Below are 26,827 nucleotides of genomic sequence, written 5' to 3' on the forward strand. Positions count from 1 at the left end.
AAAGCCCAGGAGTTCTGTGGCAGACCCAGTGATGGAACCCTGATGGCAAGTCCCTGTGGCCTCTCCAGAAAGTTCAGGCGGCACCAACACCAAAGCTGAAAGAGGTGGGACCTCAGACAATCCGACCTTTCCCACAGATAGCTCAGAGGGAGAGTCAGGCAAAGCTCATCGCCATGAGACAAACTCAGCGGGCCTTCGGGGTAGGTATTGCCCATAGAGAGGGAACAGGGGTGCCTCAGGTGTGCCCACAGGGGGCAACCATCTTGGCACCCACTGCCTGACACCCTCAAGGCCGTGTCTCTCACCCAGCATGTCTTCTGAACAGCATGGAGGCAGAAACCTCTTGGAGAAAGCGGGGCAGGTATGCACCTCCCCCAGGCCTGCGGCAGTAAACATGCCCACATACCACAGGTAAAATATATTACTGCGATATTATAAACACTATGTACATGATAGCCAGGCACACTTTCGGGGTTACTTACTAATTACACGGTGGCCAAATGTCTTCCTGTACACGGCCTGGTGGCTACTCGCCAGGAACCCCTGGGGGTACCCGCCAATGACCTTCCTCAGAGCAGACTGAAAGCTTCTGATCAGGAAGGGGTGTCCACCTCCCTCCCCCACCTTGGACAAAGGAAGCGGTTCGTTCTGTCCAGCCTCTCAGGAGACGTCGGGGGTGAGATGGCAGGAGGGAGCTCCCTCAGGCTCTTCAGGATCAATGGACTGAAAGGGAGAGCTCCGGCCCGTGTCAGCTGGAGCCAGCAGTGACCTGCAGAGTCCTGGTGGGCCCTAGGCCCCGGGCTCCGGAAGAAAGGTGGACAATAAATAAGGATGTGACAGGCTCAAGGCCCCATCCCGAGGGCCCTGGGTGGCCCAAACGCAGGGATCCCAGCCCGGGTCTTCGGGCCTCGCCCTGCTCCCCAGCGCAGTCGTGTAACAGCAGTCGTCGGTGGGTGAGGTGGGTCTGCGGGGCCTGGGGGCCGGGGGCCTCCGACTTCCCCGGGGAGGAAGGCCCTGAGGGCTGCAGCCCAGAGTAGGGCTCAGATTTCCATGAGTGTGATCTTGAAGCCTTCCACCATGCTCTCCATGTTGAGGATGAAGGTGTCCTCATTCGAGTAGTGCTCAATGATGTTGTCGTCCATATTCACCAGGATGCTGCGGGGGTGAGTGCAGGGAGAAACAAAGATGCCATGACCGAGGTGCTCAGTGAAGGGCAAGCTCCAGGCTGGGGTCCCCTCAGCCATTCTTTCACAAGGGAGGCCAGGGAGGTGGGTAGAGGTGGAAGGGAGAGGAGACAGGCAGGGAGAGAGGCCCTCACTGTATTTCTTTCCCAGAAATCAGTTAGAGGGAAGTAAAACCTCGATTTCTCAGAACTTCTTATGAAATGGGATGTCAGAGATCATTCAACCCAAACCTTTGGATCTCTAGACTGGTAAACTGAAGCCTAGAAAAAGTTAACAGAGCCTGAAATCACAGAGCTAACTATTGACGGAGACTGGATCTAAAGAGTTAGGTCTCCTAACTCTTTTCATTAAACCATACTGCCTCTTGAAAACACCTTTTCCTCCGCACTTACAAGAGGAAAATAAACCAGAGCTGCGGCTACCCTTCCTCGAGCATGGAGTCTGTTCCGCAAACCTGTGTTCAGTCCTCACGGCAACCAGGGAGGCAGGTGCGATCACCGCCACGTTGCAATTGAGTAGCCTGAGTTCAGCGAGGTTAGATCATGTCCTCAGGTGCACTCAGCCAGTTCAAGGCTGAGCTCGGTTTGGGTACTAGCTTTGCCTCACTGTGAAGTTCACACTCTATCACATGTGACCTAGCCCTTAGTTAACCATCTGAGCTGGGTTTCATTTTAAGAAAACCAACAACTCTCCATGAGACAAGTCCTTGAGCCAATCCCCTTCTTTGAAGTCAGACAGACCTTCGTTTGAGAAGTGACTATCATTTTACAGCTATGTGTCATCAGGCAAGTTGTTTAGCCTTTGAGAGTCTCGGTTTATTCTTCCACAAAAATAAGAATAACAACCCTGCTTTAAAGGGTTGTGGTTAGGATTAAAGTATTTAGCCCAGGGCCTGACACCGGACCCGTGGAAGTGAAATGCTACCATCGGCATGCACATCAGCACTCAGGGCTTCTGCTCAGCATGAGACCCTGAGACACCACTCAGATCTCACCATCAAAGGAATCCACTCAGCCTCTTGCACTGACTTTGGAAAGAACATGCGTTTTAGTGAGCTTTTCAACCAGGGCTCAAATGGAAAGGGTTTCCCGCTTGACTGCAAATTAACTGAGAGGCCCCATTACTTGGAAGTCCCCAGTATCCCAGATCATCAATTTCTTCTATGAAAAAGGCCCAGAGAAGACTTTAAAGATCAACTTTCTGCTTTTTGTAAGAAAATGGATCCAAAAGCTGACTCACTGGAGACCCTTTTCCAGTACTAAACCCTGTTCCACGGCCACTATGCTTATAGCTTCATTCACAGGAGGCCCCAAGAGGGCTGGAGGCAGCAGACAGCAGAATGTGCAAGCTAAATACTTGGGCTTTGGGGCCACGGAAGTTTACTTGGGTTAAATCTGCGTTTCACCTACTGAACACGAGACTTCAGGCAAAATGCTTAGTCTCCATCTGGCTCGATTTCCTCAGCAATAAATTAGGGATAAGAATCTACCTCACTGAGTGAAAAGGAATAACAGGACTTAGCAGGGGACCCAGAACCTACTGAAGACCAGATAAATGAGAGCTCTTGTTCTTAACACTGAGAACAAGCAGGTTCAGTAATCACTTCGATCATTCTGTTAATAACGACCCCAGAAGAATCCCTGATGTCCTGAATCCTTTGTATTCCTACTGTGCTGCCTCGAGACCGAGCTTAAGGGCAGCACATGATTCCCAACAAACTTGGCTCTCTGTCCAAGGGCCACTCTCCCCACTTCCAGACCCCTCTGCTCTACACTAATGCTGTCGTGGAGGGGACATCTCAGCTGATACCATGGCAACGCACTCTCACTCCTCTTTCTCCCATTAAAGATCCTGAAAATGCTCGGCGCGGGTAGGCTGCTCAGCACTCCTCCGGGAAGATGACACACAAGTTTTATAAAAGGTGAACAACAGATGGGCGCCATCTTGTTTTCATAAAGGCACTGTGTAGACATATCTGATTTAGAAGTCAATTGAAATTCGGTTTCTTTCTTACCCTTTTTTGCTTTTCTTGTAAAGCTTTGTGATCTTCTCCACGGGCAGCCCATATTTCTCAGAAATCTGCAACCAGTAACAAAAAGGCAGATGAGTGTGGAAGGGGAACCGAGCAGAAGCAAGAAAGTTCCAACATCACTGTCCTTGCAGATGTTCCTGGGTGCCAGTGGCCTTCACTCACGAGTCAAGCTTTTCAGAAAGACTCATTTGCAAGGCTCTCCCTTTGGACACACCACAAATTAACCAGCAAAAGATTCAGTCCCACGAGAATCTGATCTATGATAAAGGTGTCATTTCAGTTCAGTCAGAAAAAGATGGACTGTAGTCATGATGTTGGATTAAATAGGTAAAAAAGAAAATTAACAAGTTACGCTGGCTCCTTTCTCTACTCCTTCCATCAGAATAAATATCATCAAAGATTTACATGTGAAAGATGAAACCATGCAAGAAGAAACCATGAATCAGTTCTTTGTATGGATATTCTCTTTAGATAAGGAAGGTCTTTCCAAGCAAGTATGAAACCTAAAGAAAAAAGGCCAAAACGTTGATAAAACAGCATAATACTTAAAATACCAGTATAGCAAAAACTACCTTTTAAAAAATTGAGGACAGACAATACACTGGGAAACATTTCTGTGGGCAACAGAAATGACAGATGTGGAACTAACGTCCTTCAGTTAGAAAGAACATCTAGGAATGCAAGCAAAAGGCTAGGGCTTCCCTGGTGGCTCAGGGGTGAGAAGTCCGCTTACCAACGCAGGAGACACAGGTTTCACCTCTGATCTGGGAAGATTCCATATGCCACGGAGCAACTAAGTCTGTGAGCTACAACTGTTGAGCCTGAGCTGTAGAGTCCAGGAACCACAAGTACTGAGCTCATGAGCTGCAACTACTGAAGCTTGAGCGCCCTAGAGCTTGTGCCCCGAAACGAAGTCACTGCAGTGAGAAGCCGGCGCACTGCAGGAAGAGCAGGCTCCCCCATCACTGCACCTGGAGAAAGGCCCGTGCAGCAGGGAAGACCGAGCACAGCCTAAAACAAATGAATGGAGGACTGATGTGCTCACTTTAGGGCTTCCCAGGTGGCGCTGGTGGCAAAAAACCCGCCTGCCAATGCAGGAGACTCGGGTTCGATGCCTGGGTCGGGAAGATCCCCTGCAGGAGAGCTTGGCACCCCACTCCAGTATTCTCGTCTGGAGAATCCCATGGACAGAGGAGCCTGGCGGGCTGTAGTCCATGGGGTCTCGAAGAGTCGGACACGACTGAGCAACTGAGCATACCACACACGAGCTCACTTTGGCAGCACATACAGTAAAGCTGTGGAGAAGGAAATGGCAACCTATTCCAGTGTTCTTGCCTGGAGAATCCCATGGACAGAGGAGCCTGGCGGGCTACTATCTATGGGGTTGCAAGAGCTGGACACGACTTAGCAACGAAATCACCACCACACTAAAATTGACACAGAAAAGATGAGCACGGCCCCTGCACAAGGATGATACGCAGGCTCCTGAGTCAGTCCATATCCTTTAATACAAATGAATTCATTTGCAAGACAGAGACAGGCTCCAAGACATAGAAAACAAACTGATGGTTACCAGGGGAAGTGAGAAGGGGAGAGGGAGGGATAAATTAGGAGTCTGGGATTAACAAATATATACTATTGTATATAAAATAAAAATAGGGCAGACTGTATAGCACAGGAAACTATATTCAATACATCTTATAACAACTTATAGTGGAAAATAATCTGAAAAGATATATATCTGAACCACTTTGCTGTACACCTAAAATGTCCTAAAACGAACATAATATCGTAAATCAATCATGCTTCAATTAAAAAAAAAAAGACAGTTCAGTGAAAAAAGGAAGAAAACAACATAAGTAATTTCAGATAAATGCAATACACAAATGAAAAAATGCACCACCGCACTAACTTAAAAATGCAAATTAAAGCAACCGGAAGATTTCTTTATCAGGGCAACAAAAACTGAAAGCTTGATAATACAATGACAGCCAGAGGGTAAGGAACAGCAGCTCTCTTAGTCCGTAAACAGGAAAGCAGCAAGCTCGACCTTTCTGGAGGCAAGTTTGGCGGAAGATATTGAAGTTTCAAAGGCATATATCGCTTGACCCAAATAGTCCACATCTAGTAATCAGGTCTACAGAAATACAGTCAGATGTATGTAAGTACATACATCTTGAAAGTATCGCTGTTCATAACACAGAAAACAACCATTAAGCACACTTTGATATTTGCTCAGTTAAAAACCATGAAGTCATGAAGTGCATTCAAAGAAATGCACAATGCCTATATGAAAAAAAAAAATGTCCTTAACATATTAAGTTCAGTTCACTTCAGTTGCTCAGTCATGTCCGACTCTTTGCGACCCCATGGAAACATATTAAGTGAAAAAACACAAATAGAAAAACACTGTATATTGTGTGATCCTGCTTGTATATTTTTAAAAATATGTGTGTAAGTAAATGGGCTTCCTGGGTGGTGCTAGTGGTGAGGAACCCACCTGCCAATGCAGGAAACATAAGAGACACAGGTTTGATCCCTGGGTCAGGAAGATCCCATGGAGGAGGGCATGGCAATCCACTCCAGTATTCTTGCCTGGAGAATCTCATAGACAGAGAAACCTGGAGGGCTTACAGTCCATAGGGCTGCACAGAGTAGGACACAACTTAGCATGCATGCACACAAGTAAGTAAATAGAAAACATCTGAAAGACCCACCAATCTATTAACAGTGGCTTCCCTGGAAAAATGGACAAAAACAAGATTATTTTTCTCTTCACTTTGCATAATTCTGTCCTGTTTACTTTTACAGTGACTGTGACTTATTTTCATAAATATAAAACAGTATAACAGCAGTTTGGAGATGGCATTCCAGAGAGACTTACTCGAAATACTTTCTCTCTCCCAAATCCAATCCACCCACTTCTCAAGTCCAGTGGCTGGCGCGGTGCAAAACGGCTCACGCTGTGCACAAACGGCTAGTGCTGGTGAGGTTTGGGACTCTGACTACGCGGTGGTCTAGCAGGGCCTGGGGAAAGAGCCCAAATAGCTCCGGAGCAAAGGTGGGATAGCTTTGTCTCCTGGGAAGAGCTTATTCTCCAGAGAATCATAGATTCCCACCTGCCCATCCCTCATACATAGGAAGACCTCCCCCCGCCAACAAGCCCCAAAGGCGCAGAACAGCTGGGCTGAGGGCTGAGACAGCAAAGGGGGACTGGGAACCGAACAGCCCGCCTGTGGCCCCCACCGCGCCGTCACTGATGGGACTGCCGCATGGCCGCACTGGAGCCCACATGAGCCCAGCACAGAAAAGAACCTGGCCTGTGGGGTGGCAGAGAACATGTACAGAACTTGTGTGTAAGGTATCCATGTGAACAGAACATAAAAGAGCACTTAGGAAGACTGCTGTATAGCACACACACGTGCAAAATCCTAAAATATGACTGAACTAAAAGATCTGCAGGTTCAGTAAATGAGTTGAAGGCTAGGTGGTTGATCCAGCAAACCAATCGAGTTAGGAAAGGTCAATTAGGAAAACCATTTCAAGTGCAAAGCAAAGACACACAGCACAGACAGAAATCAGGAAGGGAATAAAAGGAGAGCGGGAAGGAGGGAGATCTGAAGAATAGAGGCAACCATATCAGATGTCAGGGATGTGGCTCAGACGGTAAAGAGTCCGCCTGCAACATTGGAAACCCAGGCTCGATCCCTGGAGAATTCCATGAACAGAGGAGTGTGGCAAGCTACACTCCATAGGGTTGCAAAGAGTCAGACACGACTGAAAAATTAACACTTTCAAACTTTCAAAGTCCCAGGCAGAGAAAAAGGAGCAAATGGAGATGAGAAAACAATTAAATAATAGAAGACCACATTTTTAGACAGGAGAGCTATCCTGAATCCTAGAAGGGATCAGTGAGAAAAGAGCCATGCGTCTGGCCATTCTGAAAAGTGCCAGATCTCCAAAGGTACGAATAAAAATAAAACATCCTGGACCCTCCCAGACAGAAAGTACAAGTTATTAACATTAATACTAATACTAAAAAAAGAAAAGAAAAAGAATGGACCTGGCTTCAGTCTTCTCATCTGCAAAACTGGAAGCCAAAGTGGAATAACCACTACAGCCTACTGAAAAAAGGGATGTCACCCCACGAGTTCTGTACACGGACAAGCTCTCCCTCAACACTCAGGTTAAAGAACGGCATTTAACAAACGCATTTCATTCAAAAAATCCCATTTGAAGAAAATACTCATAAAAGATCTCTAGCTGAACAGAACACACAAAAGAACGAAGACTTCAGCAAAGCAAAGGGGGAAGAAACAAGTAACCAGTGTTATACCATTAAAAATATATATATATTTATATATATATACACACATACACACATTGAGAGAGACATACTCTATATACCTATATACATTATATATGGCTAGATAACTATAGTTCTCTATACAGAACTCTATATACATATATATAGTTCATATATAGATTTATAGATATGTATATAATATATTCTGGAGACGGAAATGGCAACCCACCCCAGTATTCTTGCCTGGAGAATTCTACAGACAGAGGAGCCTGGTGGGCTGTGGTCCATGGGGTCGCAAAGAGTCTGACATGACTGAGCAACTAACACACACACATACGAGCGACTCTTTGTGACCCCATGGACTGTAGCCCACCAGGCTCCTCCATCCGTGGGATTCTCTGGGCAAGAGTACTGGATTGGGTTGCCATTTCCTTCTCCAGGAGATCTTCCCCACCCAGGGATCGAACTCTGGTCTCCCACGTTGCAGGCAGATGCTTTACCATCTGAGCCACCAGGGAAGCTCATATATGTATAGATAGATATATCTATATACACACATAGGTAAATGGACTGGGGAAGTGAAATAAGTGTCAAATAAGGGTTCTTGAAGTGAAAAGAACACAATGGGAGGGAAAATCGAATCATGTCCTAGCGAGAAAGCAATAAACTACTTTAGGAACCTCCAGAAGCCTGGCACGTGTGGGGGTAGTGCGCGGTAAACATTTCAGGGCTCTAGAAGACTCCTCTCACCCAGTGGCTCGGGGAGCTAGAGAGCAGGGGTTCAGAAGACAGTTGAAAATTTATTTTCAAATCGCAGCACAATAAGGAGAAGAGATGGAAACAATTTAGGAAAAGTGTGGACCACAATAAACTGTGGAAAATTCTGCGAGAGATGGAAATACCAGACCACCTGACCTGCCTCTTGAGAAATCTGTAGGCAGGTCAGGAAGCAACAGTGAGAACTGGACATGGAACAACAGACTGGTTCCAAATAGGAAAAGGAGTACGTCAGGGCTGTATATTGTCACCCTGCTTATTTAACTTATATGCAGAGTACATCATGAGAAACGCTGGACTGGAAGAAACACAAGCTGGAATCAAGATTGCCGGGAGAAATATCAATAACACCAGATATGGAGATGACACCACCCTTATGGCAGAAAGTGAAGAGGAGAGTGAAAAAGTTGGCTTAAAGCTCAACGTTCAGAAAATGAAGATCATGGCATCTGGTCCCATCACTTCATGGGAAATAGATGGGGAAACAGTGGAAACAGTGTCAGACTTTATTTTTGGGGCTCCAAAATCACTGCAGATGGTGATTGCAGCCATGAAATTAAAAGACACTTACTCCTTGGAAGAAAAGTTATGACCAACCTAGATAGCATATTCAAAAGCAGAGGCATTACTTTGCCGACTAAGGTCCATCTATTCACGGCTATGGTTTTTCCAGTAGTCATATATGGATGTGAGAGTTGGACTGTGAAGAAGGCTGAGCGCTGAAGAATTGATGCTTTTGAACTATGGTGTTGGAGAAGACTCTTGAGAGTCCCTTGGACTGCAAGGAGATCCAACCAGTCCCTTCTAAAGGAGATCAGCCCTGGGTGTTCTTTGGAAGGAATGATGCTCAAGCTGAAACTCCAGTACTTTGGCCACCTCATGTGAAGAGTTGACTCATTGGAAAAGACTATGATGCTGGGAGGAATTGGGGGCAGGAGGAGAAGGGGACGACAGAGGATGAGATGGCTGGATGGCATCAAGGACTCGATGGACGTGAATCTGAGTGAACTCCGGGAGTTGGTGCTGGACAGGGAGGCCTGGCGTGCTGCAATTCACGGGGCCGCAATGAGTCAGACATGACTGAGCAACTGAACTGAACTAAAGAATAATTTCCAAGAAAAGGTGGAAAACATTGATTTAATCCAGCTGCAAAACTAAACAGAAAGAGGAAGCCACAAAGTGAAATAAATAAATAAAAAGTTTTTCGTTATGAGTTGCTTGACCTGCTAGCGTTGGGTTTTGACTTTTGGTTGGCGTCATTTGGAACTTGTTTTTAAAATGAAATGGATAAATAAAGGAAAAGGTGTTCTATTTTCTCCTCAACATCAGCAAGTTCACATCTTTTCTGGAAGAGAAGTGAATCTGATTCTTGGATTTTCCCTTTTCAGGAGTTTGACTCCCAGTTTCCAAAGCATGAATGCATATACTCAGCTCACAAATCAGTTGATAACAGTGAGGAAATTTGCATAAATCTGCATTACTCCAGTTTCGATTTGGGTCTGCCTGGAGCAGCAGCAGCAGCCTGCATTTTCCGAGTGCTTACTAAGTGCTTAGCATATGGGCATGGGGAGCTCAGTATCTATTAACTCGCTCAGTCCTTGAATCACTGAAACAGAACAGGTGCTTTTATGAGACCTGTTTCTCAGGCAAGGAAACTCAAGCTTACAGTCATTAAGTAACTTGCCCAGGGTGCCTCAGCTAAGAAGTGACAGAGACAAGATTTAAAAGGGTAACAGTCTGGCAGTCTGGTTTTGGATTCTAAACTTACAGAGAAAAGAGGCATATGTTGGGACTGTTTGGAGCAGGGCTCCAAGAAGAGACTGGCAAAGTGGGCTCGGGCATCAGGGTGCCAAGGGCAATAGTCTCCAGGAGGGCAAAGCCCTGGCCTCTATGCAAGCATCAAAGGCAAAGGCAACTGGATAAAATGCCACCTTCACACCGCATCCTCTGCCTCCACGCCAGGCAAGGAAGTGTGCTTTGCCAAACCCAGAAGCCTGGAAAGAAGCGAGACCACGCCGGATAGCATGTGGAGGAAGCTGGCCATCTGTCGGGAGGTTACAGAAAGGAATCGTTCTGCCCAGGAGCTGGGTGATCTCACCGCAGCATCCCCCTTCCGTGTGTGTGGAAAGCGTGTGCTTTGCAGCAGTTCTCAGAGCAAGGCATTAAGAGTGCTTAGTTTTTTCTCTGTTTTTCAAGTCGTCTGAACTGCCCAAACACATCCATCATTTTTAAAAGCCCGTGATGAATATTTTTAAGGATCCCTAAGACTTCCTTGGAGAAGGAAATGGCAACCCACTCCAGTACTCTTGCCTGGAGAATCCCATGGACAGAGAAGCCTGGTAGGCTACAGTCCACGGGGTCGCAGAGTCGGACACGACTGAGAGACTTCACTTAAGACTTCCTTGGCAGGCTTCCCAGGTGGCGCTAGTGGTAAAGAAACCGCCTGCCAGTGCAGGAGATGCAGGTTCCTGACAGATGCAGGAGACACAATCCTTGGGTTGGGAAGACCCCCTGGAGGAGGGCATGGCGACCCACTCCAGTATTCTTGCCTAGAGAACGCCATGGACAGAGGAACCTGGCAGACTACAGTCCCTGGGGTCACAAAGAGTCAGACACGACTGAGCACGCGCACACACACACACACACACACACACACAAGATTTCCTTGGCGCCCAGGAGGCTCCCAGGTCCTGGACATATCTCATCAACATGTTACTGGCTACCTGATGGTCTGGAACATTTAGACTTTCACTCAGTGCTGAGTTCTGTTTTCCCAGAAACCTCTGACCTGTGACAGGTGGAACAAATTCCCCACTGGTTTTCACCAATGCAGGACTCCGTCTGCCTGGTCTAGAGGCGTCTAACACAGCTGCCAGTTCTGGAAGCCGGTGACTTTTCTGTGGGGTTATAAAGTGCTGAGTGTGGGCTCTAGGATGCACTTTTTAAAACCCGGTGACTCTTGCTTGCAGATACGTCCTAGGTGACTGCATTTGATCTGTCAATAGAATCAGGGGGGACAGGCTTGTATCTCCGTGCATGAATGAGTCAGCAGCATAGAAGTGGGTGCTCCCAGGTTCATGAACCCTCCTTTCCTTGTGCACCCTAGCCAGCTTCACCATGGAAGAACACCCTTATTTTTAGCCCCTTTGGTTAGAGGGACGCTGTCTGCCTCCCCACCCCACAGCACATACATAAATACTCACCTACCGAGCACTCTACGTGCTGCTTTAAACACGGCTATGAACTCACTTAATCCTCGCAACAGCTCTACTTCTCGTTTTATCATTATCTTCATAATAATAGGCCATATTATCATTACCCTGGTTTCAGAAGTGGTAAACCTGGGCTGTGGAGAGAGGCTGAGAAATTTGCCCACTACCCTGAAGTGTCAGAGCCAGGACTTGAACCCTGACTGTGTGGTTCAAAGCAGTACACACACACTTCTTGCCTGATGGCTCACTATTGCCCAAGCTTCTTTCCTTTAGTTGATGTGAGCTGTGGCTTGGAATGTCTGTTCTTCTTGTAATAACTTTTCATGTGTGGACGTCTCCCTAAGTGGACTTAAGTTGCTCAAGGGCTTAAGTGGGCTCTGCCACTCTGTAGAGCTATCAGACCTCTCAGGACACCCACACCTGTAAAGGATGGCGATGACATCTGACCTCCCAAGTTTACAGGGATATTCTGAGGATCAAATGAGAACAGTGCACGTGGAATATGCGCCACCCATAGTACTCGGCATGGGGGCATGCTTGATTCAGTCAATCAAGCATAATACTTATGCTTAAAGACCTGGGGACACACAGAAGACAGCAAGAGCAAAGTCCCTGTTCTCAAGAACTTCACATTCCACTGGGGAAGAGAGAAACAAATAAACAGGGTTAGTCACAGTGCGGGTGGAAGTGAAGGTGATATCGAGCCCCACTGTGATCCAGCGAGACCACAGCTACCAATCACTTGCAGCACTGAACAGATGTCACAGACAGGAAAGGAAGACACCAAGGAAAAAGGTGTGATCAATCAGTTTAGAATTGGTCTAGATCAGTGGTTCTCACAATTGGTTGATCTAAGAATTCCCTGAAGAACTGTTAAAAATATAGTTTCTTGCAGCTCCATCCGCATCCTACCTCCAATTCAGCAGAACTGGAATCTGGGTTGAGGTCTAGGTTTGTGCACTTGAAACAGCTAAGTCAGTTTCAGTAATATGATCTTCAAGGACAGGTTAAGGGTATGATTGGAGGAGGCAATGGCACCCCACTCCAGTACTCTTGCCTGGAAAATCCCATGGACGGAGGAGCCTGGTAGGCTGCAGTCCATGGGGTCGCTGAGGGTCGGACACGACTGAGTGACTTCACTTTCACTTTTCACTTTCATGCATTGAAGAAGGAAATGGCAACCCACTCCACTGTTCTTGCCTGGAGAATCCCAGGGACGGGGGAGCCTGAATGGCTGCCATCTATGGGGTCGCACAAGGTCAGACACGACTGAAGCGACTTAGCAGTAGCAGCAGCAGTAAGGGTATGAAGGGCTTCCCAGGTGGCGCTAGTGGTAAAGAATGCCCCTGCCGATGCAGGAGACATAAAAGACTCAGGTTTGATCTCAGGGTGGGGAAGATTCCCTGGAGGAGGACCTGGCAACCCACTATTCTTGCCTGAAGGATCCCATGGACAGAGGAGCCCAACAGGCTATAGTCCATGGGGTTGCAGAGTCGGACACGACTGAAGCAACTTAGCATGCAGGCACACAGGGTATGAAGGGTATGAACTCTATCCAAAGGGTCCCTCTAGCTCATAAATCAATCTTCCAGTGATTTTAGGGTCATTTAAAAAATCTTGGTTCTTTTGAAGAGGTAAAGCTCACAATTTTCGTTGTGTTCATTTCTGGTTGTGTTTTCCTTTTACAGGAGCAGATTCAGCAACGACAAACTCCATTCCAATGGCAAATCCTGAGAACAGAAGAGACTACCAAGCCGGGCATTCACGTGTTTTCCTAGAGGGAGGTCTTCCATGCCCTGCTCTGCATTGCCGAACAATGCCAACCACAGGGGGCCAGTGTGCATCGGTAACATTCTTATGCTTTTTTAAAAAAATTTCAGGTGAACAAATAATTCTTTTTACATGTCATACAATTCCCCACTTAAATCATTTCAAGTGTGCAATTCAGTAGTATTTAGGGCATTCACGATGTTCTGCAAACATCAGGACTATGTAGTTTCAGAACAATTCATCAACCCAGATCGAACTCCTGGCAACAACGAATCTGCTTTCTGTCTCTATGGATTTGTTTATTCTTGATATTTCCTAAAAATTGAATCATACGACGTGATCTTTTGTGTCTGGCTAGCAATTCCATTCCTCATATATATCCCAAAAAATTGAAAAAAACAAGTATTAAAAAAAAAAAACTTGTACCGGATGCTTATAGCAGCACTATTCACAATAGCTAAAATGTGGAGGTGAAAACCCAAATGTCCATCAACTGGTGAATGGGAAAATGAAATGGGTATATTCATACAATGGAATATTACTCAGCCATTAAAAAGAATGAAGTACTGGTTTATAGTACAACATTCAGTTCAGATCAGTCACTCAGTCGTGTCCGACTCTGCGACCCCATGAATCACAGCACGCCAGGCCTCCCTGTCCATCACCATCTCCCCGAGTTCACTCAGACTCACGTCCATCAAGTCGGTGATGCCATCCAGCCATCTCATCCTCTGTCGTCCCCTTCTCCTCCTGCCCGCAATCCCTCCCAGCATCAGAGTCTTTTCCAGTGAGTTAACTCCTCACATGAGGTGGCCAAAGTACTGGAGTTTCAGCTTGAGCATCATTCCTTCCAAAAAACACCCAGGACTGATCTCCTTTAGAATGGACTGGTTGGATCTCCTTGTAATCCAAGGGACTCTCAAGAGTCTTCTCCAACACCACAGTCCAAAAGCATCAATTCTTCGGCACTCAGGTTTCTTCACAGTCCAATTCTCACATCCATACATGACTACTGGAAAAACCATAGCCTTGACTAGACGGACCTTTGTTGGCAAAGTAATGTCTCTGCTTTTGAATATGCTATCTAGGTTGGGCGTAAGTAACTTTCCTTCCAAGGAGTAAGCGTCTTTTAATTTCATGGCTCAATCACCATCTGCAGTGATTTTGGAGCCCCCCAAAATAAAGTCTGACACTGCTTCCACTGTTTCCCCATCTATTTCCCATGAAGTGATGGGACCAGATGTCATGATCTTCGTTTTCTGAATGTTGAGCTTTAAGCCAACTTTTTCACTCTCCTCTTTCACTTTCATCAAGAGGCTTTTTAGTTCCTCTTCCCTTTCTGCCATAAGGGTGGTGTCATCTGCATATCTGAGGTTATTGATATTTCTCCCAGCAATCTTGATTCCAGCTTGTGTTTCTTCCAGCCCAGTGTTTCTCCCAGCCCAGTGTTTCTTCTAGCCCAGCGTTTCTCATGATGTACTCTGCATATAAGTTAAATAAGTAGGGTGACAATATACAGCCTTGACATACTCCTTTTCCTATTTGGAACCAGTCTGTTTTTCCATGTCCAGTTCTAGCTGTTGCTTCCTGACCTGCATATAGGTTTCTCAAGAGGCAGGTCAGGTGGTCTGGTATTCTCATCTCTTTCAGAATTTTCCACAGTTTATTATGATCCACACAGTCAAAGGCTTTGGCATAGTCAATAAAGCAGAAATAGATGTTTTTCTGGAACTCTCTTGCTTTTTCCACGATCCAGTGGATGTTGGCAATTTGATCTCTGGTTCCTCTGCCTTTTCTAAAACCAGCTTGAACATCAGGGAGTTCACGGTTCACGTATTGCTGAAGCCTGGCTTGGAGAATTTTGAGCATTACTTTACTAGCGTGTGAGATGAGTGCAATTGTGCGGTAGTTTGAGCATTCTTTGCATTACCTTTCTTTGGGAATGGGATGAAAACTGACCTTGATGAACCTCAAAAACATGCTAAGTGAAATAAGCCATCCACAAAAGACAACACACTGCATGATTCTACTCACAGGCACTGTTTTATATATACATTTTGACATATTACTCCATAGCCCAAAATGCTGTTTCAATGTAGCAGTTTTCCAGACTAAATTTCTGGACTGGCCCTTAGCAATCCTATTGTCTCCATCACTGTGCTATGCTGTGCTTAGTCACTCAGTTGTGTCCGACTCTTGTGACCCCATAGACTGTAGCCTGCCAGGCTCCTCTGTCCATGGGCTTCCGTAGGCAAGAATACTCGAGTGGGTTACCATTTCCTCCTCCACTCCATCACTATAAAAAAATCTATATCTTCTACAACATAAATGTACAGGGGAGTCAGAAATCATACTCAAGGTAGAGTCACATTCACATAGATAATACATAAATAAAATATAAAATATCTTCATTTAAATTGGGGATGAGGAGGGAGGGAAGAACTTCAGAATCTTACTTAAATTATTATAACTATGCAATATATATTGTTTCCTTAACCAAAAGAAGTCATAATTTATTTTGGATTACACTATCACAGCTGGTGAGACACTTCCTAGTTAGTTTTGTTCCATACGTATTTGGAAGTTGCACGCTAAGTCGCTTCAGTTGTGTCCGAGTCTTTGAGATCCTGTGGACTGTAGCCCACCAGGCTCCTCTGTCCATGGGATTCTCCAGGCACGAATACTGGAGTGGGTTGCCATGCCCTCCTCCAGGGGATTGTCCTGACCTAGGATTGAACCCTCATCTTTTACGTCTCCTGCATTGGCAGGTAGGTTCTTTATCACTGGTGCCACCTGGGAAGCCCATATTTGGAAATTAAGCACATCTAATTTGGTTTCTTGCAAAGAGACTGATAGAAACCCACAATTTAACCTTCCTCTATGGCATCTTTACTCTGATTAGCCTTAAACTGACAGGGAATTGGCCATTTTTCAATTTCCTTCTCCTTAAGGATAGAAATCAGTGTCTCCATAAATCTCCACTTTTCATTTTTCTTGTATAAAGCTCATTCCAGAGCCAACCTCGAAGGCTGCCTTTTAATAAATGGATTCCAGCCCATAGGAGACTGCATGCTGGTTTCTTGGGGGCTGAAGGGGGCTCACGCTTACCGCTTCCATCAGGCCTTTCACGGTGGGGGATTTCAACATCAAGGCATCAAACACGTCGTCCGTCTCCTTCCTCACGTACAGAAGCACTGCAAGAGAAGGGCGGGAAGCCATGACCGTGGAGCCCACGCGGCTACCCTGGAGACCGCTCCCCTCATACAGGGGTCAGAGGCTGCCATCATGCGACCCCTGTCCCACACGACAGCCCACCCGGGTGACGAGGCACCTGCAGCTAGGGACTGTTACTGAGGATTCCATGAAAGAAGCCGACAGTAGGGTGTAAGACGTCATCACATCACACCCATCACATTTGAATTCCTTTAAGGTGGGCACACGATCTCTTTATGGCCCATCTTTCTGTGACCTCTATCTTCTATTTATTTGATCATTCAACAAATGTTACTGGATATCCACCTGGGCCCAAGGCCCCAGGCGGTGTGACAGGAGCTGGGTTGCAGTAATGAGTTAAGACGTAGCCTGCCCTTCAGAAGTCCGTAGTCCACTTAGAGAGGCGGGCATTCCTCAAATGAGCAGACAGGTGTCAGAGTTATGAAGGAAAAAACCACAAGCAGGGGCTTGTAAGGCCTGCGCTTTTTCAAGGGGGTGGGGAGGGAGGGCTCCCAGAAGGCTACTCTGAAGGAGCGATCTGAGTTGTGGAGGGTGTAGACGCATCCGTGCAGGCCATGGGGGAGGAGAGTGGGAGAGAGGACAGGGAGGCGACCCCCAGGTGGACAGACCAACAGGCCCGCAGGGAGACAGGGCAAGTCAGAGGCAAGCTGAGGGAAGAGCCGAGAACCTGATCTGCCTTTGAGCCCGGTTCAGCCTGCTGGGGGGCCCTGGTCGCCCAACCCCTCCAAGCTGAGGACGATACCTCCCTCGTGGGGCTGCTGAGACGGCTGAATGAAACAGCAGCCGTGGGCACCAGGCACACAGGCGGCACCCCCAATTCCTCCATCTCTGGGGTCATTATGAAGCAACTGTAGTGATGGTGCTGGTTCCCTCGGCGAAGGCACATGCAGTTTTCTGCTCATTTCTCTATTACCTAACATACTGAATCCAGCAATGCACAGAATACAAGAGATGGCAGGGACCCCAGGGGTCCTCAGGGAGGCAAAGACACAGTTACTGCAGACCTACCCTTACAGCAACTGCACCAGGCTTAGCTCCGGGGAAGAACTGGGGAGCGCTCTTCAGATGCGACTCTCCAGGCCCCGTGAACTGCCTGCCCTTTCGTTCCCTCCTCCTGGTGATGACCTGGCTCCTGCTTCTACCTTCAGAGGGAAGGAAGGGGCCGAGGCTGAAGCCCCATGCACCTGGCCGCGACAGGAAGAATGTACAGGTCAGAAGCCCCGTTGAGCCCGGATCCTGACCGCCGTCAGATACCCACGGAGCCGCGGTCACCACCAGCCTGAAAGAATGAAGCTGGAGCTGGGAAATGAAATCAGCTCTAACCCAAACTCCCACCCCTTCTTCTCCTCCTGCCCAGTGCCCAGGGACATCATTAAAGTTGCTGCTTTGTAACAGCAGCGTCTATGGGCACACACAGGCTCTGCCCGCATTTTCCTTCTGCAGCCAGAGGTTCAGTTTCTGTATGACACCCCAGAAAGAAAAAAAACAAAACCTTAAGCACTGCAGTTTCTTCTCTTCATCAAGTATAAAAATAAAATACCAAGGAAATAGATTGGGGAATAGTATCTCCAATATTGGATAGCCCCCATTTCAGCTACAATGATCTAGTGACCTAATGGTACCGTGTGAGGACTCAATGTTAGCAGCATAGCGAGAAATAAGTAGACCACAGGGCCTCAATTACTACTAGATGGGGGAAATTAAAGTAAAAAAGAACAAAACAGAACAATGCAAAAATCCCCACCAGTGCCTCTTACAGACGAACGTTCTGTAACTTCTTCCCATGGACCCTCAACAGAAAAACGCAATCTCCAGGACCCTAAGGAAACCCCAAACCATGTTCTATTAAAGTGAGTGCCACTTCCACCGGATCTGAGATAGTACAGCTGCCGCTCCTGCTGCAGGAGTCCCTGGAAAGGGTTAAAGGGGGCGTGGCGGCAGGTTGACGGGCTGCAAACTGTGCCACCGTCTCCTGCTGGGCTTGTTGACAGCCACACTGGCAGTGCTGGGCTTACAGCTCACCCCCACGGCTTGCCCAGAGAGACAGCTCTCATTAACTGTGTGTCTGCAGATAATAATCACTCCGCTAATGATAGCAATAACCATTACCGCACATCCAAGACCTCCTACAGACAAAGGCAGCCAGCCAGGGGGGGCCAGCCCCTGGTGACTCCAAGGGAGCCACCCTGAGAAGTGGCTACAAAGACAAAGCAGCAAACAGCGGCATTGGTGATAATTACGCTCACTCCCTCTCCCGGAGAACTTCTAACAAACAAACAGTGGGCACCATCACTGATCCTGGCTCCTTGTGCTCATCAAAGCCCAGCTCAGAGTAGGAGTCCTGGCGGAGGGGCTCAGGAACTCCACAGTCCTTTTCCAAAGACAAGCCACTCCTGGGAGTTCTCTATTGCTGGAAGATTGCAGCGCCCTCATGTGTCCCTACGATTGAGATGTTTCAAAGGCCGTAACCGTGTCTCGTCACAGCCCAATATAAATTCTGGTGGCAATTTTTGTGCTGACTTCACCACCTCAAAATAATTTGAAAAACACAAACTTTAAACCAGTCACACTCACTAACTATGGATCTAAGCTGCAATCACTTTGGCCTGTGTGATTCGTGATTTCCATACAACACTGCCCTCTTTTTAAAGGATGAGATATAAAAGGTATGCAGGAACAGAGCTCAAAATGGACTCAAATATTTGATGGTGAGCCTGGGAAATCTGAAAACCCTTTAAAGGTTTAAGTATTACTATTGCAATCAACACTACTCAGTTATTTATGCTCTTTGAATTCTGAAATGCTCATTACTCAATCATAATTATGATGATACGCCTTAACTAGATCCAGGCCTAAAAACGAAGCTAATAATAGTGAAGATGGAGTGCTTGCTATGCACTGGGCACTTGAGTTTAGTGCTTTACGTACATTGGCTCATCAATCCTCACTCTGTGATGTAGGTACCCTTGTGGTCCCCATTTTACAAGTGAGGACTGCAACGCGCAGAGGACCTTCCCAAGGTCATTCGATGTGACAAGGCTGAGGGAGGCTGCAGAGGGGATGCTCTTACCACTGTACAAACCCATTTTAACAAATAGGGGGAAAAATTCTCAATAACAAAAGCCTCAAGCCTGTGCAGATGGTGGGCATACAGCAACCTGCCTCATTAACAGTCCAGTGCTGCATAAGCCAGAAGTCCTGGAAGCTCATGGTGTTGGCTACAGCAGAGTGTGCAGGGTACGCCCCCTTCACCTCTTCCTCTTACTCCCAGGAAGGACAGTGGGCCAGCAAAGCACTGAGATACTGAACAAGACACTAACATGCCCATGCTTCCTTTCTTACCCTCTTGGTGAAGAGGAATAATATCCCTGACCAAGAGAAAATGAGTTAAGTTGTGATGTCACAGAAAACAGGTTCATTTACTTCTACCATGATCGATCATTGACGTCTATTAGACAAGTCTCAGCTCTTGGTGCTCATGAGAGGCTACTGTCAAACACAGCGCGGTTTCTTTTTAACTTTCCATCTCACTGTTGGATGAATCAGTATATTCATTACATTGCCCTCAAGGTAAAGGAAAGAACCAGCTCCCAGGAAGAATAAATGTTTGCTTAGGGCATTTAAAGAGGTGAAGTTGAAAGCAAAGGAGGGTACTGTGGACTTCCTGTGTCAATAAGAGCACCTCCAGGCCAGCATGGAACCGCAGGGCCCAGACAGAATGTGAGCTCTCTGGGTGAATCGTCCCCTACTCTTCCTCATGACAGTGAGGCCAAGGAGGGCAGGGCCCCAGGGCGAGCGGTACCTCGCTTCATCCCTTCTTCTTTCATCTGCTTAGAGGGTGCTGGACCAAACTCCTCTTCCATGGGCCTGAACATCCGTTTCACAAGGACACTGCTGCTAGAAAAGATGAGAAAGTGTTCATTCATTAAAGTATGCGGGATGCAAACAAAAATCTTTTCCCGTTGTGTATACCATCCCTCGTCACAACTGGATCCATGCACCAACTTCCCGCCTTCGGGTCGCAGGTCCTGAGTGGGCGTGAGGGACAGAACACACACCCCAGTGTCTCTACCACGTGGCCCCGAGACATTCTCCTTGTCCTACATATGGATCCGCCAGGGGAGACCCCTGGGTTCCACCCACTCTGTCCTGCACATCACCCCCTTCCTGTTCAAATGTCTAGGGCTAGGGAGGCGATGTGAGCCCTGTGTCTGTATGGCCTCCAAGTTACCCAGCCCCTCCCATCCAGCTAGCGTCTGGGTGTCTTGCACCCTCTCACCAGCCCCGAGGGCACGGCATGACCTCTATCTGGAAAGGGCACAGGCTTTCCTTGTGCGTGCGTGCTAAGTCACTTCAGTCGTGTCTGACTCTTTGTGACCCCGCCAGGCTCCCCGTCCGTGGGATTCTCCAGGCAAGAATAGTGGAGCGTGTTGCCATGTCCTCCTCCAGCGGATCTTCTCAACCCAGGGATCGAACCCACGTCTCTGATGTCTCCTGCATTGGCAGGCAGGCTCTTTACCTCTGGCACCCCCTGGGAAGGCCCCAGGCCTGCTCAGTGGGTCTCAGTTATGAGGTCACCCTCAGACCCTGCTATTCCACGGCTCCATCAGCTTGCGACAGAGGAGACTGCAGTGGTGGAGGGTTCCTAGATCCAGCCCTCCCTTCTTCCAGGAGAGGGTTTCAGCCCCCCTTCCTGAGGGTCCTCAGTCAGCAAGTTCTGGTAGCTCCACATTTCCTCCCAAAGCCCTTGTCCACTGTGGGCCTTCTAAGGAAGGGAGAGCTGTTCAGGAGAAAGGAACCCGGAAGAACAGTAGTCATCGCTGCTGAGAGTCGCAGCCGGCACGTGTGTCCTCTCAGACTCAGAGGCTGAAACCCGAGCCCCCAGGAGAAGGGCATTCAGAGGCAATTAGACCCTGCGGGCAGAGCCCCGCATGATGGGAGCATCTTTTAAGGAGCGGATGCCCTCTCTCTGCCATGTGAGGACACAGCAAGAGGATGGTGGTCTGCAGGCCAGAAGAGGGTCCTCACCAGACGGCAGCCACACTGGCATTCTGATCTCTTCCAGTCTCTCCTTCTAGAGACTTCCAGCCTCTCAAACTGTGAGACACACGCTCTGCTATCTGAGCTACCTAGTTTACGGTGTTTTGTTACAGCAACCCAAAGTGACCAAAACGCCGAGCCAATGGTCCTGCGTGGCGTCTTACTGTCCTTTAAGCCCTCAAGAGAGCGGGTGCATGTTTTCAGAAAACTTTCATCTCTGGGGATTCCTGGACCCAGGCACATGAAGCAATGATAGATGGGCAGCTCAGCGGTATTGTCAAGACATGAACCCTGGGTATAAACCACCATGGTTTAAACCCCTGCTTTGCAGACTCACAGACATAGAAAACAAGCTTATGGCCACCAAAGGGGTAAGGGGGGGGGCAATAAATTGGGAGTTTGGGTTAAAATCTGAAATAGATAACCAACAGGGACCTACTACAGAGCACAGGGAACTCTACTCAATATCTTGTAATAACCTACAATGGAAAAGATTCTGAAAAATTATATATGTAACTGAATCATTTTGCTGGACACTTGAAACTAACACAACACAATAAATCAACCATATTTCAATAAAAATTAAGAAAAATAATAACCCCGTGCTTTGCAATCTACTAGCTTTGGAAGCATGGACAAGTCCTTCAGCTGCCCTGAGACTCAGCCTACTTGTCTTTAAAAGGAGGCTGTTGAGAGAAGTAAATGAATTCAACATATGTGAAGCACTCACAGAGTTGCCTGACACATTGTAAGAACTGAAGTGTTATTAGACATGCGTCATGATGATCATGAAAATGAACAAGGCAGAGATCTGAGGAAGAGAGATACGGGGAAAGAGTACAGAAGGCAGACAATTTAAAAAGCTCAAAGTTCCCATTTACCATCATATAGCAAATAGTCCAAACTACCTCTCTGGTCCAAATTAAGGGCTAAAGTTGGAAAAACTTCTTGCATTGGCAATTGACATTGTATCAATCCCAAGCTTCCAAGATATTAATAATATAAAACTCTGTTCCAAAACCAAACCTCTACTGGCATCACTGTCATTCAGTTCAGTTCAGTTCAGTTCAGTCGCTCAGTCGTGACCGACTCTTTGAGACCTCATGAATCGCAGCACGCCAGGCCTCCCTGTCCATCACCAACTCCCGGAGTTCACTCAGACTCACGTCCATCGAGTCAGTGATGCCATCCAGCCATCTCATCCTCTGTTGTCCCCTTCTCCTCCTGCCCCCAATCCCTCCCAGCATCAGAGTCTTTTCCAATGAGTCAACTCTTCACATGAGGTGGCCAAAGTACTGGAGTTTCAGCTTTAGCATCATTCCTTCCAAAGAAATCATTAAGCTTTTATTTTATCAATTCTCAAGTCGAGTTAATGGTGGGATCCAGTGCTAGAAAGAGCACATGGGATAAAACTATCCAAACAGCATTTATATTAATTCTAATGGTTTAAATTATTAAACCAACAAGGCTTTAATTGACCATCTCACACTCTAGATCTGTAACTGTGAAAGTCGTCCAGTCGTGTCTGACTCGTTGCAATCCCATGTAGCCCGCCAGGCTCCTCTGTCCATGGAATTCTCCAGGCAAGAATACTGGAGTGGGTAGCCTATACCTTCTTCAGGGGATCTTCCCAGTCCAGGGATCAAACTGGGTTCTCCTGCATTGCAGGCAGATTCTTTACCAACTGAGCTACCAGGGAAGCCAACTAGATCACACTCTAGAGCAGGGGTCCCCAGACTCCGGAATCTAATGCCTGATGATCTGATGTGGAGCCGATATAATAGAAACGAAGTACACAATAGGTATAATGTGCTTGAACCATCCTGAAACCAATGCCCCCTCCTCCAAGATGCATAGAAAATCATCTTCCATAAAACCAGTCCCTGGGGCCAAAAAGGTTGGAGATTGCTGCTCTAGATGGTCTAAAATTATGTTCACCAGCCCTTAAGAAGACCACGTTTTATAAAGCACTTTTCATCTCCTTAATAAATTAAGTCTCTTGAACACTCTGTGAGCCAGCAGGGCGAGAACTAATCTTATCCCTACTCAGTGATGACCAAACTAAGGCACAGCTGCCGTGTCTTATGCTGGGCAATGCAGCTAAACAGTGAGTCAGGCTGTTAAGAGAACCCAGCTCTGAGGGACAACCTCATGATAAAGCATCCAATAAAACTGAGATGACGCTGAGTGAGAGTATGGGAAATGATATGAAGAGTCAGCATTCTGTTTTATCCCATGGTAATCAAACCATGGAAAGAGCTAGAGGAAAAACTCAAGGTCAAGTCCCAGTTGAGGGTGGTAATAGGTTTAGAGAGCCCTGTTCCCTCGATCTTCCCCTCACTTTTCTTTAAAATCATAAAAGTGGGTCATATTATTCTGTCATGTCTTGAATCTGGCCTGACCATGACCTTGGGAGCAGAAGATTAAAAATTCATTCACTTGGCAGTCAGTGACCAGGAGGTTAATAATGGGTAAACAGCCTGAAATATCACCAGACACTCACGCGGTGTCAGGGTTCCTTAACTAGCGATTTTCTTTTTCTCACCAAGGAAGATTTATTTATATTTTTCCAGTTCTGTTGACTTTTGACAGCACCTCACTCTGAGCCATGACAAACTTTGTCATTAAAATAACATCTTGGATAAACCACATTTCTCTTAGTAGTTCAGAAATGCTTTTTCACACTTCCAAATCTATAAACCCAGTGGGAGTCAATAGCTTGTGTGGTCTGAATTCAGTGGTTTCATTTCTTTTCAAGGCAAGGTGAGAAAAGAAGGGCAGAAATGACTGCCCAGTTGATAGATGGAAAGAGCACAGATTTCAGGTCTCCTGATGTCCTGTTCAATTACAGCAGATTGCACCGCAAAAGGATGAGAACAAGGAGAAGGTGCTTTCTCTGACACCAATCTTCTTCCTTCAACCCACACCTTTTGGGCACAGTGTGTTAGGTTAACGTGTGGAGAGACTCCAGACCCAGCAACGTATGAAGCCATTGTTTTGTGGGGTCAATTTCAGGGACAGCCAGTCCCTGAGGTATAAACAAAGGATAGCTGTCTCATCAGAAAAAAACTGGTAAGGTGCCTGGGTCTGAAGCCTGCGTCTCTGGACAGACTTGGCAATGTTGAGCCCTACCTGTCAGGCTGAGTCACACCAGACATCAGTACCTAGTGAGGAGGTGTCAGAATAAAACCCAGAAAGGAGCTGCTGGCACCATGGAGGCAGTTTGTCTAGTTCACAGCTCTGCTTATGGCCCATGTAGGCTGGTGACCACATCCGCCCTAAAGAAATGAATGTCCCTACCCTTTGTTGGTTTCCCTGGTGGCTCAGATGGTAAAGAATCTGCCTGCAATGTGGGAGATCCAGGTTCACTCCCTGGGTCGGGAAGATCCCCAGGAGAAGGGACTGGCAACCCACCCCAGAATTCTTGTCTGGAGAAACCCATGGACAGAGGAGCCTGGTGGGTTACAGTCCCTGGGATCACAAAGAGTCAGACACAACTGAGAGACCAACACCACCAGAACCCTTTATTGGCCTCAGAAAAATGGAGGTCCTCTTATGTTCAAGTCCTCACAAAGGCTCTCAAATAATGGTGTAGAATCTCAACTTGTTTGCAACAATAAATCACTCTTTGGGGAAGAATCTATCATCTCCAAATGACTTTAATCAATGCTAGTTCAGGGTCTTGGTAGAATTCATCTGACACAGTCAGTAAAAACAAACCAAAGTCAAAAAGCAAACAAACCCCACATATATTTAGTAACAATTACGGTATATCAGTTCAGTTCAGTTCAGTTCATTTCAGTCGCTCAGTCGTGTCCGACTCTTTGCGACCCCATGAATTGCAGCACGCCAGGCCTCCCTGTCCATCACCAACTCCTGGAGTTCACTCAGACTCGCGTTCATTGAGTCAGTGATGCCATCCAGCCATCTCGTCCTCGGTCGTCCCCTTCTTCTCCTGCCCCCAATCCCTCCCAGCATCGAAGTCTTTTTCAATTACGGTAGTTAAGAGCTTACAATTGAAAGCAGGAAATAATTAGGTCAGTAGGCCAGAGAAGGATCATTTTAAGAGGAAATACAGATATTTCTGTTTGTGGCTAAGATGCTGCAGTTGTGGCAAACCAAGCAATGTTCCAGCCAAGAACAAGTAACTGTGTGTATGTGTGTGTATGTGTGTATATATATATGTTAATATTTAATCTTATTGAAGGTATTGGGGACTGCTGTTGAGTCAGCCAGAATGAGAGCTAAGATCCTAGAGGAGAAAAGTGCAGAGAGGTGGGCTGATAGTCAGTGAGCCGCTTTCCCCTGAAGCATTTGCCATTTCTCAACTGGGAGCAGAGGATGGTGATCCCAGCAGAGGCACACACTTAAGGGCAAAGAAGCCTGCACAGCTTTGGGCAATCTCATGTTGTTAGAGAAACAGAAGTTGGTGCTTGGGAGTGCAAAGGTATTCAGGACTAATGGGAAAACTTCCAGAGAAGAGAAGCAAGAGAAGTGAGCCAGACACTGCAGTATCCCTTCCTAGGTCTTTGCCAGATTCTTAAGCTGCACAAGACAAAGACAATAAAACAAAAATACGCTAGAAAAACGACGACCAAATAAAAATGCTTAGAACGAATAAACAAATATGAAAGGATTCTTTGCCAAAAGTTCCACAGTGAAAGAGCAATTAAACAGAATTCTTCTGGCAACAGAAAAAGGAGCCCACGTATAACTGAATCACTTTGCCAAATACTTAGAAACTAACTCAACATTGTAAGCCAACTCTATTTCAGTTTTTGAAAAATGGTGGGGCAGAGTTCCACGTGCTATACAGCAGGTATTGTTGATCATCCATTTTAATATAGCAGCGTGTACAATATTATGTGGCAGCTTGAATGGGAGGGAAGGTTTGGGGAGAGTGAATATACAGATATGTTCGGCTGAATCCATTTGCTGTTCACCTGAAACTATTACAGCTTTGTTAATCTGCTATATCCCAATATAAAATAAAGTTTAAAAGTAAATAAAATTAAAAATGTTTTAAATGGTGAGGGAATTCCCTGGTGGTCCAGTTGGTTAAGAAACTGCACTTCTAATTCAGGGTGCCCCAGTTGGATTGCTGGTGAGCTCTCCCAGGCCATGTAGCCAAATGAATAAATAATGGAAAAGCTCTTTTGTATTCTTAGATAGGTTTATTCTTAAGTATTTTATTCTTTTTGTTGCTATGGTAAATGGGATTGATTCCTTAATTTCTCTTTCTGATTTTTCATTGTTAGTGTGTAGGAATGCA

At 46.7% G+C, this 26,827-nt stretch overlaps 1 protein-coding gene and 1 non-coding gene across 2 annotated transcripts in view; one reads left to right on the top strand and one right to left on the bottom strand.

The window, feature by feature from the left end:
* Nucleotides 1–1,040: 1,040 nt before the first annotated feature.
* GRHL2 (grainyhead like transcription factor 2) overlaps nucleotides 1,041–26,827 on the bottom strand; it is a 125,253-nt gene continuing 99,466 nt past the window's right edge. Inside the window, exons 12-15 of the mRNA XM_068983877.1 lie at nucleotides 20,318–20,412; nucleotides 16,390–16,475; nucleotides 3,199–3,263; nucleotides 1,041–1,155 (exon numbers count right to left, since the gene is read on the bottom strand). Of these exons, the coding sequence (XP_068839978.1) occupies nucleotides 1,041–1,155; nucleotides 3,199–3,263; nucleotides 16,390–16,475; nucleotides 20,318–20,412 (361 nt within the window). The remainder of the gene's footprint in view (nucleotides 1,156–3,198; nucleotides 3,264–16,389; nucleotides 16,476–20,317; nucleotides 20,413–26,827) is intronic.
* LOC138088849 (U6 spliceosomal RNA) lies at nucleotides 4,618–4,721 on the top strand. The gene has a single exon (XR_011145756.1). It is a non-coding gene; the product is annotated as a U6 spliceosomal RNA (small nuclear RNA).

The sequence above is a fragment of the Capricornis sumatraensis genome, chromosome 11, assembly GCF_032405125.1.
Source record: "Capricornis sumatraensis isolate serow.1 chromosome 11, serow.2, whole genome shotgun sequence".
NCBI classification, from domain to species: domain Eukaryota; kingdom Metazoa; phylum Chordata; class Mammalia; order Artiodactyla; family Bovidae; genus Capricornis; species Capricornis sumatraensis.